At 41.9% G+C, this 20116-nt stretch overlaps 1 protein-coding gene across 2 annotated transcripts; it reads left to right on the top strand.

The window, feature by feature from the left end:
- Positions 1-12264: 12264 nt before the first annotated feature.
- Positions 12265-19931, top strand: LOC131242543 (uncharacterized). Of its 2 annotated transcripts, none has more exons than XM_058241255.1 (6): positions 12265-12407; positions 15093-15325; positions 15420-15617; positions 18643-18723; positions 18831-18890; positions 19525-19931. In XM_058241255.1, exons 1-6 carry the CDS (start codon positions 12317-12319, stop codon positions 19726-19728), a joined length of 867 nt encoding a protein of 288 aa, XP_058097238.1. In that variant the 5' UTR covers positions 12265-12316; the 3' UTR covers positions 19729-19931. The 2 variants fall into 2 exon arrangements, with proteins under 2 accessions (XP_058097238.1, XP_058097247.1); XM_058241264.1 differs by having other exon boundaries at positions 12266-12407; positions 15453-15617.
- The last annotated feature ends 185 nt before the right edge of the window (positions 19932-20116 follow it).

Here is a 20116-nt window from a genome sequence, read left to right as displayed (position 1 = left end):
CGAGGCAGCGGCTTTCCATTCCTTATCATTATGGCTGATCATTAAAGGAAGGGCGCGGCTCGAGCGGTTACGTTGGTCGGGCTAATCATGTTCTGCCACGTGTGATCGGGTGCTCGGCTGGATGACTCTTCGCCTGCAGTAATAAATACCCGTCATGATTGCTTCTTTGGCCGCGAACAGTATAAAACCATCACCCATCTCATTGGTCTTATCATTTGCTTGTTGTTACCCTGCTGCTGTGATTCCTGGAGCGAGCGAATTTCTGTGAGTTTTCCCCCTACTCTTCTTTTAGTTTTTTAGCTTTTTTCGTTTCCTCCATTTTCAATGTCGGTGAGGTGTACGCTTTCGAAGGCGACACTGAACCAGAGAGCATGAGTTCTCAGCCCGAGGCCTCGGCAGGGCCATTAACCGTAGTGCCTCTCTAAACTCGGGCAAAAAAGGGTAAGGGCCCGAAGACTGTAGCTCGCCCTAAGGGTGTGAAGAGGGCAGCCCGAGCTCTTGCAGGCAGGACAGCCACTGGGCCCATAGGTGGACGGCCAGTGGAGCTCATCCCTAGGGGTTCGGTTTTAGTTGAATCCCAAATGGCGAGAATCTGGGCTGAGTTCCAGATCCCGGATTCCGTAGCTATCCAAGCCCCTGGTTCGCATGACGTCCCCGGGGACCCGGCTGAGGGGGACATCGATGTATTCATCTGCGCCCCTCCAATGTGGGTTGCAATTCTCATCCATCCGTTTGTGTGAACGATGACTGCACACTTGAAGCTGGCCCTGGGTCAGCTCGCCCCAAATGCGTGGAGATCGTTGATGGCCTCCTACATCCTCTAGCATCGGATAAAAAACAAGGAGCTGACCCCAGACGAATTCATGTCTGTCTACCAAGCCAGGCACGACCCTTCAGAGCCGTGCTGGTATTACTTCTTGACGAGGACGTATCGTGGCTTGGGCCTCGTCGCCAGGTTCCCAACTTCTAAGAAAGATTGGAAAAATAAATGGTTTTGGGCCTCGGGAGAGTGGGAGGCGCCTGCAGTTGAGCTTAGAGGTCTTCAGGTCAGAGTGCCCACAAAATTCTCAACCCCAGGTTGGATTTTTGCAAAGCCATTCTACTGTTGTTCATGTATGCTTTGAGATGTATTCAATTGACTTATGTTGTTCTTTTACAGTTTACGCGAAAGGTTCTCTCGAGCTCTCCTCCTTCCTCCGAGCCCAAGTCGACAAGGCGAGGGTGCTAAAGGAGGAGTCTCGCATCTGGCACGACCTCATCACTCCGGATACTCTCCATCAATCCGGGCTCTGCAAGTTTAAACCTCTTCCCTCCACTCTTGGTAAGTATTAATCTGTAGTCGTACTTGAGTTTCTGTCATTGGTATTTTTCTGAGCCGAGCTATTTTATGCAGGTATGGCTGAGCCTTCCAGAACCAAAAAGAGGAAGCAGCCTCCTCCCCTTAATGAGTTGATCCGAGTGAAGGTCACTGCTCGGAAGAAAGGGACCTCTCATCCCGAGGCTAGGTCTACTGCAACTCCCACCCGTGCCCCCGAAGCGCCCCCAACCACCCCTTCTCATCTGCCCGGGATGGAAAGGGAAGCAGTTGGAGAAAAAGCCACCCCCACCCTATCCGAGCTTGGGAGGGAAACTATGGTGGAGGTGGAGAACATCCAGCTTACGCCTGCAAGACAAGTTCGCCTATTAGGGAAGTTGATGTGCCGGTAGCTAAGCCTCAGGCCTCGGCTGCCAGTAGAGTAGGTGAGGTCGTGAATTTTTGCCTTATGCTCGGGAGGATGGGGAGCTCCCGCCCGGGTATTATATGTCCCACCTCATCGGTTGGGCGGCGAAGAACGTTCCTGAGGCGGAGATCACCAACCTCCTCTCCCGTCGTCATGAGACTTTCATGACTGACATAGCTTTAGACTGCTATAAGGTAAACTGCTTTCTTTATCCGTTATGTTGGCTTTGATTCCAAGCTTTACCTTATTACGTCCATCTTTAAGGCAGTCCCCATGTTTCTATCAACTCGAGAAAGGTTGGAGGAGCTGGACAAGGCCCTCCGGAACGGGAAGGCCGAGGCTGAGGCGCTTTTGAAGGCCGCAGATGAGGAGCGAGAAGCTCTAAAGGGCCAACTGGCAGAAGCGTGGGTGAAAGAGAGGTTGGTGATGGAGGAGCTTAATGGGACCAAGTCCCGCTTGGACGCTGCCCAGGTCGAGTTGACGAGGGTGAAGGCTCGCCTGCATTTTGTTAAAGATGATGCCTCTAGGTTAGCGGCCGACCTACAACATTCAAAGATCGATGCCACCGCCGAGATGTAGAGAGCCGTCTAGGTGACCGTCGTGAAGGCTCTGACCGAAGCTCTAGCCGCACAGCAGGCTGAGTTTGATGCCTCGGCTGCGTCTATTGCAGTTGCTGCTGTTGAGGAATTCAAATCGTCGGCAAAGAGAGTTGCCAAGGCGAAGAGCGCCTACCATTGCGGTTATGACTCTTACCTTGGGGACGTCAAGGATCTTTATCCCAACCCCAACCTCGACGCTCTTGCTGCAGAGGAAGCTAGAGAGGCGCCACCCAAGTAGGCTCCTCTTGTCGAGCAGCCCCCTACCGCTAACCCACCTGCTCCTCAGGCTGATTAATTCGCCCATTATTACGTTATATATATATTTTTTTGTTTGGTCAAATATTGTGGCAACTTAATGCCACCCTTTAGGAGAATGCTTTCGAATACTTGGGTTATTTTAATGTCTTCGTTTTGATAATTGATTATCGTGATGGTTACTTGATTTATTGTCGACCATAGTTGATAAGCTGACCTCTTCTTTAAGGGTTGGGTTGTCGAAGGGTTACTTTTCCACATATGAGAAAAGGTCCCCCATAAACTGCATTGCTTTTAATGAACCGAGCCCTTTTTTAACTACTGGTTCATTAAATAGGTTGTCTCCATAGGAGGTCCTATGTAGAGTTGAGGAGCATAAGGTGTGTAGAATTGGACATTACCACATCAAGGAATTTATTAAAAAAGTAAATCATCGTAAACAGGTGTGCTGACCTTTATAATTTTTATGAGTAGTAGATCTTCAAGTGTTCGGCATTCCACGGGTGCGGCAATGGTCGACCCTTGAGATCTTCAAGTCGGTAGGACCCCGACTAAGTCGAGCTGATCACCCAATAAGGACCTTCCCACGTTGGCCCTAGAGCCCCTGCGTCGAGCTCGGTTGTATTCTGAAAGGTCTTGTGGAGGACGAGGTCTCCGTGCCAGAAGCGTCTTACTTTGACTCGAGAGTCGGAGAACCAGGCCACCTGTTGCTGCCGGGCTGCTGCTCTGAGCGTAGCCAGATCTCGCACTTTTTCAAGGAGGTGGAGATGTGTTGCTATGTGCTCAAAATTTTGATCTTCGTCGAATGATCGCACCTGGGCCGTAGGGAGTCTTATTTCAATTGGGACCATTGCCTCGGCCCCGAAGGATAAAGAGAATGGAGTCTCGCTCGTTGAGGACCGAGTTGTGGACTTGTAAGCCCATAATACAAACGAGAGTTCATCTGCCCATGCACCTTTTGCTTCCTCGGGCTTGGTTTTAAGATGATTCTTTATTATCTTATTCACTGCCTCAACTTGTCCATTTGACTAAGGATGCCGAGGAGATGAGTAAGTGTTCTAGATGCCAAGCCTGTGACACATTCCTCAAAACTTTTCATTGTCAAATTGCCTTCCGTTGTCGAACACTATAGTGTGTGGAATTTCGAATATACAGATTATATTCTTCCACCCGAAGTCCGTCACCTTCTGCTCGGTAATTTTGGCCACAGGCTCAACCTCCGCCCATTCAGTGAAATAATTGTAGACACCCCACCCAGGCTAGCAACTTGATAAGGCAAGGATGACCCTTAGGAAGAGAGCCGGAAACCACAACCATTCCCTAAACCCTAACCCTAACCCTAACTTAAACCCTAACTCAAACCCTTATCCGAACTAGAGCTTACACGAAAATCGATCCAGTTTCCAAAAACATACCCAGCCATTTTGATCCAAAACATCCGAAAATAGGCTTCGAGCTGACCAGAGGCCACGAAACAGGCCCACCAACCAAAACCCAGGGAAAATCTAGCCCGGGCGGTAGTCTGACTACTGTCGGCAGTAATCGGAGTACTACTATCCGACAAGTGTCTCCTCTAAGCACACAGTTATCCCCCTCCCAAAGACAACTTTCCTATAGAATTACCCCCGAAGTTCACCCTATTTACCATTTTACCAAACTCAAAGAGCTTATAAGAACATTCCACATGACACTTCTCTCTCCTCAACTAATTACAAGTTTTCATGTCAACATTTACTCTCCATAAACCCTGGAATTACCAAAGTATCATCTCAAAAAACTATAAATAGCCTTCACCTCTCTTCATTTCACACAACACTTCTACCTAAGAGATAAAATTCTCAAATTTTTTAAAGAAAGAATAAGAGAAAGAGGAAGAGCAAGTGAGTGAGAGTGAAAGGGAGCTCTTGAGGCTTCAAGCTTCACCCTTTAGCCTTCCCTTAGTCTCCTCCAAGCCATCCTCAACTCTTACAATCCCATCCGGATTGGTCATGGTGCACTCCATGACTTAACTATTTCAAGTGCAAGCCAAAGATCATACTATCTTCCATAAAGCATTCATCATATCATTATTTTCCATCTCAACCCCCTTGCTCATCTAAATCACCATTGAATGTATGCTCTGTGACCTGTCGAATATTGGATCATGTCACATCAGAAACTTATGGTAGTCTAGTCCCCTTTTTTTTTACTATATTAGCATCATCGCATCCGCTTTTCTAGACATTTCTGAGACGTATGCTCTGTAGCTTACCGGAATCTCGAATTTTGCTACATCAGAAATCTGAGTTTGCCTAGTCCCACTTCGATCATATCATCCCATCCCTTAAGATTACTTTACTACATGGAGTAGAGACCGTACACTTGTACGGACAGAGAGGGTGTCTAACACCTTCCTTCTTTGTAATCGAAGTCCCTTACTCAGAATCCCGGATTGCAGACCAAGAGTCAATTTAAAGCAAGAGAGTCTTTAAATTTTCTAGCTTTGCATATTCTGTTGGTTCTAGCCGATTGCGTGATTTTGGATTAAATGGCTAGTGGCAACTCCAAGACATCATATTCAATCACCCCTTTGTCAAACAAACAAAAACCCGACAAAAATCGCCAAAACCAGCGTGGGCGCTGATTTCCCAGTGTTCACAATAATTAGCTGCCACAATCGCGTACTTCGTCTGACCTTTTTGCCCGGGGGCAGTGGTCATATCGATCCCCCATTGAACGAACGACCATGGCGTAGTCATGGGAGTCAGTTCCTCAACAGGTTGTCTGAGGACGGCCGCGAACGTCTGACATTTGTCGCATCTTTGGGCGAAGCTTTCGGAATCCCCCTATAATGTCAACCAAAAGTATTCTTGTCTGATGATTTTGTGAGCATCTCAAGTAAGGCATAAAGAAAACTTTCTTTTACAGTATGCCGTCGAGGATTATATATCAAGCCGAGCTGAATCCAGTAATGCATGATGACAGTAACCGCTCAACCACGATCATATAGTAATTGACAGCATCATCACGTACGCGTCTCATGCCTAATGGCAAATATTGTGCTGAGATTAACGGACGACCACTCCAACCAAATGGTATAAATAGAGACCTAGCGTAATGAAACAGGTATGCAAAATCTCTCACCCTGAATCCCCATGCACACAACTTAGACCCAGATTTCTCTCACCCTGAATCCCCATACACACAACTTAGACCCAGATTTCAGGCCAGATTTTAGCATCGGAGGGTCCCCTACTCTAGCTAGGTCTCTATTGTCGTTCATCTTTGCAGGTGCTCAGATCCAGGAGCTCGGAGAGGGTGAACCAGATTTTTGCATCAGCAGTTATTATTATTATTTTGTATTTTCCTTCGGACAACCTGCCTTGGAAAGCAGTAGTTTGCTACTCATGACAGTAAAGAACCTACATCACGGTGGGCCCGCAATCAGGGAACACGCTCGACCGTGGATCCGGGGATCCACAGAAGCTGCGGCCCCTGTGAAATGTAGATACAAATCTGAGCCGCGTCCTACTGCAGAAAACAGTGGTGATTGAACATCCCACCATTGAAAACTTCCTAGGGCCCACCACAATTTTCCAATGATGTTTATTTACCATCAAATCTGTTGATAAGGTCACATAAATCTGGGTGAAGAGAAAAAAACAAATATCAGCTTGATCCAAAAATTTAGCCTCCCATTATAAGTTGTTAATGGCCAATCACCACTGTTTCCCATGGTAATGTCCAAATGACATTTGAATCTACTTAATTTTTAGGCTCATACTCTAAAATGACCTTTGAAAAATGGATGAACGGCGTGGATACAGAATACATGCATCAAGGTGGGCCCCACGGTAAGGGTGAAGCCGCTGCCGCCGCTACTGGCAGCCCGTAGGCAATCAGCATCCGGTTACGTAAAGGGCACGGAATGTATCGACAGAAAGCTGGGCGGCTTCTGTGATTCTTGGTGGATCCCTACCTTAGATGTATCTGACTTACATCCACGCCGTCCATCCATTTTGAAAGTTGATTTTATAGCATGTGGTTGGTGGACCACACCATATTAAACGGTAGTAATTGAGTATCCACCATTAAAAACATCTTGGGGTCCGCCGAAATTTTTATTTGCCATCCAACGTGTTGATTAGGTTACAAAGATCTGGATGGAGGGACCATACAAGTATCAGCTTGATCCAAAACTTTTGTGGCCCACAAGAAGTTTTAAAAAGTCAATCACCACTGTTTCCTGTGGTGTGGTCCACCTCATATTTTGATCTGCTTTATTTTTTGGAGCTTACCCTAAAATAAGCTTTTAAAACGTACGGATGGACGGCATGTATGTAAGGCACATACATAACAGTGAGCCCCACAGTCAAGGACCTACCCACCTCGGATCCACCCCCATATAGCTTTGTGCGGTCAATCTGATGAGTGTGTGTGATATCCATCCGTACACCATACTACAGGACGCTACTACGTGGCCCACCATGTTTTTTTTTTTTCTTAATCTACGCAGCCCATCCGTGAGGTTGAGGCCGATGCGGAACTCTTTTAAGTTTACCCAATAAATCAGTTTGGATAGATAAAATTGTTAAACCGTGTTCATACGGTGAATATTAGATTGATGAAAGGAAAACATAAATATCAACTTATCCAATATTTCTGCCGCCTGCAGAAAAGGTTTTAATGACTAGTATTTTATGTTCACTTTTTTCTTGTGTTGTGGTCTACTTGAGTTTGGTTATGCGCCATGTTTTTTCTAATATTTTAAAATGGGATGAAGTAACGGATGAACAGGATAAATATAACAGGTAATAATGTGGACCCCGCATAGCTCAGGGCTGCAGGAATTCCTAGAGTGGTCTGCACGCAGTCCTCGTCTATTGTGGCGGTGAGAACAATGAATTTAGAATTGTATAGCTAGCAGTGTTATAATTAATAAATAGACACTCGTAGATTGTTAATATAGTATATTTTAACTTCATCCAAACAGTCTAAATTAGGTGATCCATTCTAGATAGGCTAAATTACAAAGAATCCATTGATTTAACTGTTATATCTTCCAATTAGTGGGAATTTGTATGTTGAATTCAAATAATTTGTTTAGTGTACAAGAATCAACCAGTTAGGATATCCAGCCATTTTGTGTTTTTGTTTTTGTTTTTCATGAACCATTTAAACTGGGACCCACTTTTATATCTGTTTAATTTCATTTAAAAATATTCAAAGGTTGCAATTTCTAGTGCATGTGTATGGATTACCAATCGCTGTCAGAGTATTAAAAGCTTGTTCCTATAATATAGGCCTTTCTAATTAGGGGACTTCGGCGATTGCCTCACCTGCCTACCCCTAGAGCCGCCCCTGTGTATGAGTTATGTCCAAACCGTCTGTCCACTTGGCGAGCTCGTCCTAAAGCTTAAGCTGGAAAATAAGAAAGATCTAAAGATCAAGTGGACCACGCTACAAAAAGCAGTGGGGATTTAACGTCTACCATTGAAACCTTTTTGGGGGGTCACAAATTTTGGATCAATATAATATTTGTTTTTCTTCCCCATTCATGTTTGTGTGACCTCGTGAACAGATTGGATGGAAAAATAAATGTTGTAGCGGGTCTTCCGAATGTTTTAAAGGTGAGAATCGTTTTCCCACTGCAATTCGTGGTGTGATAATCCTTGGATATAGTTCATTTTTGGAATCAAAATATAAAATTATAATAAATGCGCAGTCCCTCGCTTTTCTCGAATCATTTTAAGGCATGAACATATAAATGAAGCAGGTCCACAGCTCCAATGGACCACACCAAAGGAAGCTGCAGTGATTATAACACCCACCTTAGAAATCTTTCTAAGGGCGATTGTGATAATTTTTTTACCATCAAACCTATTCATAAGGTCATGTGGACATGGATAAAGCGAAAAAACAAATATCAGGTTGATCCGGAACTTCTCCGGCTTCTAAGAAGTTTTTAATGATGGAAGTTCAATCCTAACTTTGTGGACCACTTAAGCCCTTTACCTGCCTCATTTATTGGCTCATACATTAAAATGATCTGAGAAAAACGATGAACGGTGTGGATAAAACACTTACATCACGGTGGGCCCCACAGAGCCCTGCCGCTCCCTGACGTGGACTCGGATTCAGCCCTCCGGTACCGAGCTCGGTAATGGTCGAAGCTCAATGGGCCCACCATGATGACCATGATGTATGTTTTTTTATTCATACTGTCCGTCCATTTTGATAGCTCATTTAGGGGTATTAGCAAAAAAAAAAAAAAAATGCAGATACAATGCTCTAGTAGACCACACGAGTCCATTTTGATAGCTCATTTCGTGGTATTGAAAAAAAAAAAGATGCAGATCCAACGCTCTAGTAGACCACACGAAATAGCGGAGATTGATTGTGGAGATTGAATGCCAAGCATTAAAAACTTTACTGTGGGCTACAAAAGTTTTCGACGAAGCTGAGCATTGCGTTTTCCTTTCATCCGGGTTTTTATGACTTTATGAACAGGTTGTATGTCAAATAAACATCGTGGTGGGCCCTAGGAAGGTTTCAACCGTGGGCATCATTATCCCATTGCGACCTGTGGTGTGGTCCACTTGAGCTTTGTATCTGCATCGTTGTTGGCTCATGCCCTCCAATGGTCTTACAAAATGCATGAACGGCGTGGATAAAATAAATAAATCATGGTGGGCCATCCAACTGCGTTTGGATTCATAGGTGGTTCCGCCTGCCAGCGAAAGGAAATGTCCTCTGCAACAACTGCTATGTGGGGCCACCATGTTTTTTCGTTAACATCCACTCCGTCCATCAGATTTTATCGTCAATCCTAGGCCATGGGGAACAAAATCAGAAAGACCCACAACTCAGAATTTTATATCGTTATCACTGTTGTGGCCCATCTGAGTTATTTAGCATGCTTCTGTTTGGGCGGTGGGATTAGAAGGAATTAGGTGGGATGGGATTCAAAAAACATAATTATTACCATGGCAGGGATTGTCACCTAATGCCATGGGATAAGATTAATGCCTTGTTGATATTACGGTGGTACATTGAATGAATATACCCACCATCATTTGAAATTACTAGAATAACATACATGTGTTATATTTAGACCGTTCATTTGTTTTGTAACCTCATTTTATGGCATCGACCTAAAAATGAGGTAGATCCAAGACTTATGTGGCCCCAAAGAAGTTTTCAACGGTAAGTATTCATTCCCCGTTACTTTCTATGGTGGGGTCCACTTGAGCTTTAGATTTACCCCATTTTTTGGTTCATGCTCTAAAATAATCTCGATAAAAGGGTGGACGGTGTGGATATAGCCCACACATCATGGTGAGACCTACACAACTTGCTAACATTGAGTGAAATAGGCACAGGACCAATGCAATCCCATTTAATGTAATTCCAAGCTTTTCCATCCTTCCCAAACATAGAGTGGAAGACAGGACTAGATGAATCCCATCCCGCCTAATTCCTTCTAATCCCACCGCCCAAACAGGCCCTTATATTTTTGTACAGTTCAAATAATGGTTATCACATAATAGACGGAGAAGATTGACACATACAACATGGTGGACCAGTCCCGCAGAGCTGGTGTGTTTTCTGGACTCGGATGCATGGTGTAGCTATGTGGGTCCATCTCAGTGTATGTATTTTATTTTTATCCAATGCGTCCATCCATCTTTACAACTCATCCCAAAATTTAAGCAGATTCAAATAAAATGTGGGCCACACCATAGAAAACAGTGGTGATTGAACGACCACCGTTAAAAACTTGTTGGGCCTACAAAAGTAATTTTCCTTCATCCAGGTCTGTATGACCTAATAAATTGGATGGAAAATAAACATCACAGTGGGCCATAAGGAATTTTCAATGGTGGGTGTTCAATCATCACTGATTCTTGTGATGTGGTCCACCTGAGATTTGGACCTGCATCTTTTCTGGGTTCATGATCTAAAATGATATGGGTAAATGGATGGACGGTGTGGATAAAACACATACATCATGGTAGGGCCCAGAGAGCTTTTCCAGCACCACACAGCACGGACGTTGGTGGTGGGTGCTTCTCTACGCAATCCGAGCTCGTGTTTTGCGGTTCCTTCCCTGCCGTGCAGGTCGGTATAATACCAGGCTCCGTAGGAAAACAAAAACAAATCAAACCATCCAAAACTCCGCGTCTCTCTCTCTCTCGTCCGCTGTTTGGCTGGTAATTTCTATTTATATTTTATTGCGATTTTAAGCTTCGATGTTTTTATTTTTCTAATTTCTTCTCTGCACTTCTAAGAGTGCGTTTGGCTGCACTAAATATCTTGAAATTTCATGACATCCTGCCCCAAATTAGACTGGTTAATCATTAAAATCGTGACGTTTCGTTATATTTGGTGAAGCCAAACGCCCCCTGTAATTCTTTGTGAAAATCTGCATGATTGTTATATATCTTAAAACTCTTCCCAATCTGTCTTAATTTTCTTTTATTGCACGTAATTCCTAACTTCAAATTAGGTTTTCTGCGCTTCGATCGGAACCCTTTATTACATCCCTGTCGCAATCAAAAAATAGAAAAAGGTTAGTTTTTCTTCCGTTACATTCTTCGAATGCCAGCTCGACTTGGGGTTTTTGGGGGATCCTATATATATGAAACAAAAATTCATACTATTGAGGCATATGATATGTGAAGTTGTATTACAAGGTTCGGCATTGTAATTTGTTGTAATTTGTGGAAGGCAGCTGTTAGTTTGCATTGTCTCACTTTTGCCCTTCTTTTGGTAGTAGATTAGTGTAAGAGGTGGATGATTCTAATACCAAAAGTTTTAAAAAATGGGTCTATGCTTCTTCTTCTCTTAGGTTTATTCCTCCCGCACCCATGCAGTTTTCTTCTTCTTCTTCTTCTTTTTATCCTCTTATAAAGGCAGGGGGTGTATATGGTGGCTCCCTTCTATGAAAATCAGGAGACTTGAGGTTCAGTGCTAGATCGCGGTTTTGGGTTTGGTGGCCCCACCTTCATTTATTCAAGCCATTAGATGGATAAGCTGCACCAGGGATTGCCCATGGTAAACTATTGCATGGGTGTTTCATTTGGACAGCTGTCTATAACATTTTTCAAGTGTATGATTGCAGGCTCTTGATCAGATGATGAGGATCGTCTGATCAGGGTGGGTTCTGGGTGATGGGCAATTCATGGTGAGTTCTACCGATCCAATGGTAAAGATTGATTGAGATGGGGGTTGTCCATCAGTTATAACCATTTGCTGTAATGAGCATTCTCCTCTCTCTCTCTCTCTCTATGTATATATATATACACACACACACGCGCACTCTCTCTCTCTATGTGTGTATATAATATATATATATATATATATATATATATATATATATATATATATATATATATATATATATATATATATATATATATATATATATATACACACACGCGCGCGCGCGCACACACACAGAGCATTTTGATTTTGCTAGATGATGGACACCTTCATAACTATCCAGATCAATCAAGGTGGGGTCTGCCAATCCAAGTCAAGTATGCTGTTCTAGACTATTGCTCTTTTTTACGGATATTCCATTATTATTTTTCCTTGATAGAGTGGCATGGTGGAAGAGGATTCATTTAGCTGACCGCAATTAGTTGGTATAAGGTTTAGATAATGATGATCTTGTTATAATCTACTAATGTTCATATTTTCTTTCAGGTTACTCCAACTCAGTTTCTCTATCTCCTCGTGCCATAAACCTCAAACACAATGAAAATGGGGATCCTCTATTTTCTAGTCACCTTGCTGGTTTCATTGGCGCATGTGAATGCAAGGAACATTTTCTTGATTGAGAATGCTGGTGAGAAAAACGAAGAGTAATTTGAATTGCCTTTGAAATGTATCCATGTCTTGCATGTTATATCCCAAACACACATGATATGCGCGCGCACACAGACACACTTATAGCATATATGATAAAGGGTTTTGCTAACATCCCCACCTTAATGGGAATGTTAGTACCATCCGTCCCCAAACGTTTTACATGGCACATGGGGTGACCTATTGTTAACCCGAACCATACATTCGTTCATACAATTAGGAGCAAGCCATGGTGGAAAAATCATGCCAATGGGGTGATCCTAAGCTTCTGATCAGTAGCATGAAAATGGACAGTCAAGATTGACCAGAGAAATAAAATAGGTTCAATCATAATCTTGAAACATCTACTAGATAGATCTCACTTTCTATTTCTTATGATTCTAAAGTAACACTTTGATTCGATTATTCTAACCATGTGATTTATGGCTTGTAAACAATTGACGGTTGTAACAAATTGGCCCCATTCAAAGGGTTAGGTTCACCCTATTGACTTAATTCCTGCACCATGGCTTGCTTCTAGTTGTATGTATGAATGAAGGGTTCAAATCGACGATTGGTCACCTTGTGTGCCATTTAAAAGGTTTGGGGACATTTCAAAACCCTATGATAAATAGTTGTGGTTTTAGTGGTTTTGGAACATTAAGCAATGGTGCAAATAATATGTGAGAGAATTTTATTGTCTTCTTACAATGATCATAAATGTGAAATTTGGATTCGATTATGTAATTCAATTGTGACATGGTAATTGCATAGAATCTGTTTTTCACCCTTAGTAACACATTTTGGTTATTTTAGTTCCAGGAGCAGTTTCAGAGTGTTCCTTAATACATTTCCATTCACATACAATGTATGAACTAATTTGTTTATATAGAAGAAACTAGTTTATAGTGCACGAAGAAGATAATTTCCAGGGTATGCAAATATTTTTTACTTCACTAGAAATTATTTGGTGAGTGATTGATATACACAGATCCTTTTCAACAGATACACCATTTATTCTACTTTTGATCATACAACAGTACAACTTCCTTCCATTCTATTGCCAAAGGTAGAAAAAGGTATATCCCTTAAAATGATTGGTGGAAGCAGTAGCTCCCATTTTTAGCTTAAAGTTTAAACATTTAAAAACAAGAAAAAAAAAAAAAAAAAAGAACCAAACAAACCAAGCCAACAATATGCATATAACACTATAGGGCGATAACTTAACCTACATTTATAAGTTATAATGCATGAGGATAATGTGATTCAATGCATAGCATCTTCGTTAAGCTGTGGTATTGGTAAGGATGCGGTGGCAAAGAAGTTTGAGATATGATACATGCATACAAGTTAGCTAGAATGCATACCAACCTATTGCAATAGGATATATCCTTAATCAGTAATTGGGAACTCACTGGTCTTTACACTAGTGGTTCTCACATTCATTATTGCTCCCTCATACATATCCTTAATCATGTTATTATATCCTCTTGAAACTCCTCTCCCAACACCCACCAAATTAACTCTCTAATGACTCTATCGTAAACTTTCTCTAAGTCAATAAAGGTCATGTGGAGATCTTTCTTTCTCTCCCTCTATTTCTCCATCAATCGTCTAAGTAGGAAAATAGCTTCGGCGGTAGACCCTCTCAGGCAGGAAACAGAACTGATTTTCTAATACATTTGTCTCATACCTTAGCCTTTGCTCAACCACTCTTTCCCAAAGTTTCATAGTGTGGCTCATAAGTTTAATCTCTCGATAGTTAGTGCAGCTCTATATGTTTCTTCATTCTTATAAATGGGTATCACATTACTTTTCCTCCATTCGTTTGGCATTTTCTTCGATCTTACAATCTTGTTGAACTTTTCCAATCAAACTAACCCACATTTCTCATACAGTTTTAAACCTCTATTGGTATACAATCTGGTCCAAGGGTCTTTCCTGTTTTCATCTTTGTCAAAGATTCTTTCACTTTAAATGTCCTAATCCTATGAAAGTATCTGTGGACTACAAGATCATTTGATTTTATGACTTCTATGACTATGCTCTGAGGGTGATTGTCATTTAACAAGTTCTGAAATAGCTTCTCTACCTTTCATTGATCTCATTGTCCCTAACTAGTACCCTTTGGTCATTACTCATTGCTCTTGATGCATCTGACATGATCTCTCCCTCTTCTTGTTTCTCATTTTTGCCGATTATCATATGGCTACCTGTCTAAATTCACCTTACCTTTTGTATTCTGGTGCTTGCACTTGGTAGTGCACCAAACCAAGGATCACCACAACAAATGCAACATGCATAACAGAGATGTTTTGGTCTGCTCCATGGAATTCAGTGGAGTGTACACATCAACGTAGCATTAGTCATGGAGGAAGGTAGACAAACAATGGATTAGTGAACTTCAAAGTCCTTTGGTAGTTGGTAATTTGTGAAGCCAAAGCCACTTCACAATTTTCACTTTCGAAGGATTTGGGACTATTCTTTTCCACTAGACTGATCAAGAACTTTTGTCATATGTGGCTAAGTTCAATCCACACAACAGAGGTTGTTATTTATCAAAAAGGAAAGTAAAAGGTTGATCGACTCCTAAGTTTTATGTTGGATGATTGGGCACTGTTAAGAATTGTTGAGCTTTTAATATACTCTATTCCTGAAGGTTTATGGTTATGGCTGTTTTTTGCAGGAAAATCTATGTTAGAATATGGTGACTCCCTACATGGATCAGTGGTAGTGGACCTTACTCCTGAAGAGGAGGTTCCTTCATTGGAAGTATTACCACCAGACTTCATCTGTCATTCATGCCTGGAGGTTTCAAGAAAAGCTGAGGAGATCTTAACTGATCCAATGTTGTTAGAGAAAGCAGGTGAAATCTCAACTGAAGTTTGCCAGGTTCTGCCTTCAGATTTACAAGTAAAGGTGCAAACTCTGACCCAAATGCTTTGATTTGCATGCAATAGGTCATTTTCTGCTAGCTTATGTTTCCTACTCATTGTTTTTTCTATCCTTACAGTGTTTGAATATGTCGGAGACGTACGTGCATCAGGCTATTTTGTTTCTGCAAGAGTACTTTTGCGAAGAAAATCTTTGCAACAGCACAGGGTTATGCACAGGAGATACTGAAACTCCATCAGCAAAGGGTGTTGTACATCAGAGTGGGACACAATCCTGGCTTCTGACTCCAATGCACCTGCACAGATTCACCAACAAGGTAAAAAGAGGAAATATACAACTTGCAGTTTCATATTTGCTCAGGCTAGTGAGTTATGATGTAGGCCTACCTTTTGGCAATCAAAATTGTTTGTATGGTGGAATAAACGTTGCCAGTGTTCGAAGTGTTGGTTTCGCGTGTGTATCTCAGAAATATTGTGGGAAGCATTAGGAAATATCGGAAACATTGGGGAAACTTTAGGAAAATGACGGATTTTTCAGCGAAAGTTCAAGAGATTAAAAACACATAATTACACACTTCGGGAAAAAATAAAAAATAAAAAAATAGCATAATAGAATTTCATTGTTTATGGGACAAAACTATCTGTCAGCCATAAGTCTGCAATTATGTCCAAAATGAGTTTATATCATTCAATACAAGCAATAAAACACAAACAATATAACAAGAACAAAAAATATACCTCGGCCTTAATCCAGATGGAGTTACGAATCAGCTCGAAGTCTTTGTCGATATTCGTACATGGGCAACCTTAATAATGCTGCTACACATTATTGCAGTATTGTGCCTAGCTCATGAGGTTATGATACCAGTCCATGTGCTCTCTAAGATATTGATGGCTACCATTCTCAGCAGTGTGCACCAAAACACCCATTGGTGAATTCGTAGACACTGTAATTGTCATCGTTGCTCCTAGTGCATTGGTTGTGCTGTGCCATTGGCTGTAGATCCAGCTAGACACCTCCATGCCTGTTTTCCATATGATGCAGGACATGAAAATAAATATGAGGTGCAAGATCTCAAGCTTTAGATCATACCAATTTCTAAACAATCACAAAAAAATCACGTCCCACATACGTTCAAACATTCAACAAGGGGAATCCACGGGGGTCCAAGCCTACACACGTTTAGGGCTGGATATATTAAAATTATAGACCAAACAATGCTTAAAGGAGAATAGATTCATCCACACATGCAAAGGATTACTTCCCAATCCAAGGGATTCACACGTTTCAAATTGGGAAAACCTAGGGTTTGTAAAAGTGGAATAGGACTTAGGATTTAGGATTATCTAGGGTTTGGGTTAGGAAAATAAGGTGAGAGAGGAGTGAAAGAGATGAAAGAGAGAACCTGTAATCAGTCCACACGTGTAGACAGTAGGTTGGCCTAACGCACGTGCGTGGATTGCTACCTGCACGTGTGTGGGGCCCACGAACCCAAAAAGGGCCAACTAGGGGTTGGTCGGCTAGGGATGGGCCACCCACACGCCAAGTTTCAGGGCAATCGGATGACCGGTTTGAGCACGGTGCTCCGCCGAAGTTTCGGCCCTCCTGCAGGGCCTGATTCTAGAAATCTGTTGTAGAAAAGGATCGACTGCAAAATAAAGGTGGATTTGAAAATCGGATGGTTATAGGAGAGGATGAATATTAAGGATAGGAGGTGGGGGCGATTTGAGATGGATGTAACTTTGCACCATGGTAGTTAGCCCTTCGAAGAAAGGAGGGTTTCGCACCCAATTAAATTTCCACAACTCAGAAAATTAGAGAAGCTGAAAAACGTAGAATTTTATTAATAATCTTCAATGAAAAAATCCTACAAGGGGTTGCCTATTTATAAGAAAATCCTATACCCCAAAAGCCGCATCATGTACGCACACTATTACTTAGAGACGAAGTAATAAAAATAACAACTAATCAAAGCAATTTAACCATTCATGATGTTCCTAATAACAATAATAAGCAAAACTCAAAGTCAGTCTTAGATCATCTAGGGTAGTGGGCCACAATCATGAGATCCAATGGTGGGATCCACATGATGATCGGGTCCACTCTAAGGAACCAAAACACAGTCCTCTAACTAGGAAGCCCTCCATGGATGTAGTCATCGATCCAGATCGATGGTAAGGCCCTCCTCCTTGCGTACGTGCGTAGGGGGGGGCGTGCGTGTGCGCAAGATGTCCCCATCACCATATCTTAGATACATCTGTCCATAGTTGTACATCTGTCTGGATTTGGAAGCATGTACTCATGACGACAGCTATAACCAGATGATTTTGAATGGTGCCATAGCCGCTGGAGTTGCTCATCCAGTAGCTATATGAGCCATGTTGATAAGGCATCATAGAAGTGGCATTCCTCAAGCAATCAGTAACACCTGTGGAGCCAACGCTCTGTGCAATAACCTCAAAACATTGCAGTTGTGTCTTACAATGTGAGGAATGCCAATTTGGCACTTTTGCTTATGGCCATTCAGCTGTGGGACGAGCACATTGATTCTCTATAATTGGATTGCATCTCAATAATCATGTAGACAGAACCATAAACACATGTCGTCGTCATCTTGGATGCCTTATTTGAAACCTTGAAATGTGTTTGTGAGGACCCCCTAGGTATTGCCTCCATTACTGTATACCCATAACGATGCTCAAGTCAGATCCATTCAACAATAAAAGACTGGAATGGTCGCTTGAGGCTCTGTAGGAATGTTGTAACATGTGGCCTTTTAGTTAAATCTTTGAAAGTACTGATTATTCTTGTTGCAGTTCATCATTGGCCCCTCTACCAGATGATATGCTTTGTTTCACAGTCATCACAAATAAGTTTTATGTATCAATCGGAGGGGTATCAAGATCCTCAGTTTCGTTATTGGAGATTGTTAAGGGCATGCCAATGTAATTGTCACCATCGCCAACAACAACAGTTGGGTCTTTTTCTGATTTGGAAGTCACACAATTTCAGGCATAGGTGTTGGACAATACAATCTTTGAAAATGTGTTATCTATTGATTTGAAACTTTGTGTTTTAATAGTTTGTTCCCTGACATATTCGTAGGATGCATGTATTGTGGTCTTTGAGGTGTCTTCGTTTTGTAATTGTCTACTTTTTTTTCTTTTTTGGCAGAACTGCTATGAAATTATAAGCTATTTCATTAATGATCTGTAGTTAGAGACTATGCCGCTGTTATTCTACCCCCCGCCACATAGGATTTTAAGCTTGTTTCTGCTCTTCCCTACCTCTTTTTTTTTCTTGTTTTCTTTTTATTAATGACTCTGGAGCTCTTCCCTCAGATATCAGATGAAAAAACCTGCACTGCATGTCACAACGCAATGGATGAACTACTCAAGGAATTACAGAACCCTGAGACAAAGGTGCTGACTTTCTGTGACCACTGAAGTGTTGGAAATCAAGCTTTTATCTTCACATGTCAATCCTTTTATTTTATAGGCTCTTAGATCTTGCCTCCACTTGTATACAGATGAAGGTGCTCAAAATTCTTCTTAAAGCTTGTGAAAATGTTGAGAATCACGTCAAGGAAGTAAGTATATCTAAACACAACCCAATTGGATCATTACAATATAAACAACAGCAGCTATTTGATATGGGTAATGTTACGGTAAGCCATAGCTTACCATAATAGGGTAAGCCACCAATCATAGTGTGCCATGTGATATCTTAAAGGCACTTTTAAAGGGGGAAATTGAGATTTTTTTTATTTTTTATTTTATAGTGATTGTACATGCTGCTTGCTCCTCTCTGATTGGTAGCTTACCCTGTTATGGTAAGCCATGGCTTACTGCTTCATTTCCTATGAGACAATGTAACTCAAATGAAACTGCCCTAATCATGGTGGATTGGTCATAACCCAAAATCAAATTGATTAGATGATCCAAACATCGGATCAGTGGACAGTTGTTCGTCGAATTGACCATTGATTATTTTCATTTTATCCATCTGTTAGATGTCCAGCCAAAACCCTAGGACATATTATTCAGCTTGACTTTTGGTTTTTGACTCATCTAAAGTGGGATCAATAATTTGGACGGTTTAATTTGAGATACCATCATGCCCCACATGCAATTTGAGTGCATGCATATGAACCATTGGAACTGACCTGACTATCAAATTTCCCCTCTACAAATAACAAAGCTAAGAGATTCTTTGGTTTGCAGTGCAAGAAGATGGTTTTGGAATATGGTCCCCTGGCCTTGGCAAACCTTGAGAAATTTGTGACCAACAATGACTTGTGCTCTGTTGTACATATATGCCATGGTGCCCCGCCTCATGCTGATGAGATGACAGATAGTGACATTCCATTCATAGCATTGCCGCATACGAAATACGTAAGAAGTATACAAGCTCGGATGGTTATGTGATTGATATGACATGGTGGACGAGTGGTTTTTATGTACCTTTCATTAAAGACTGTATCCTATGATGCTCAGCCTGTGAAGGTACCGTGTCCATGACCGTCGTTGACGGATTGGCTGGTATTGGTTGCAGTGTGCATATAGTCACTGGCTGGTATCGCTTGCAGTATGCATATATTGAACTTTGTTGCATCCGTTTTTATTATCAACACTCTGACATGTTATGTTTCTTGTTGAAGACAATTCAATCCCTAAAATAATTCCTCATAGAGGATCCATGTTACAGTCTGACCATCGACCTGAGGACATGCCTAGCATTCCACTGGATTTCAATGCTTCAAGCACCTTTCTACTAGGGGCCATCCTCATCTTCCAATTTATAGCCTTCAAATCA

Source organism: Magnolia sinica, chromosome 1 (assembly GCF_029962835.1).
Source record: "Magnolia sinica isolate HGM2019 chromosome 1, MsV1, whole genome shotgun sequence".
Classification (NCBI taxonomy): domain Eukaryota; kingdom Viridiplantae; phylum Streptophyta; class Magnoliopsida; order Magnoliales; family Magnoliaceae; genus Magnolia; species Magnolia sinica.
This window is presented reverse-complemented; position numbering and strand designations above follow the sequence as displayed.

What these genes read in the sequence shown, in the direction of transcription:
- LOC131242543 (XM_058241255.1), top strand. Translation starts at nt 12,317, where the DNA reads ATGAAAATGGGGATCCTCTATTTTCTAGTCACCTTGCTGGTTTCATTG. An exon ending in CTTCAGATTTACAAGTAAAG is followed by an intron (nt 15,326 to 15,419) that starts GTGCAAACTCTG and finishes CTATCCTTACAG; the next exon opens with TGTTTGAATATGTCGGAGAC. An exon ending in TTGAGAATCACGTCAAGGAA is followed by an intron (nt 18,891 to 19,524) that starts GTAAGTATATCT and finishes TTTGGTTTGCAG; the next exon opens with TGCAAGAAGATGGTTTTGGA.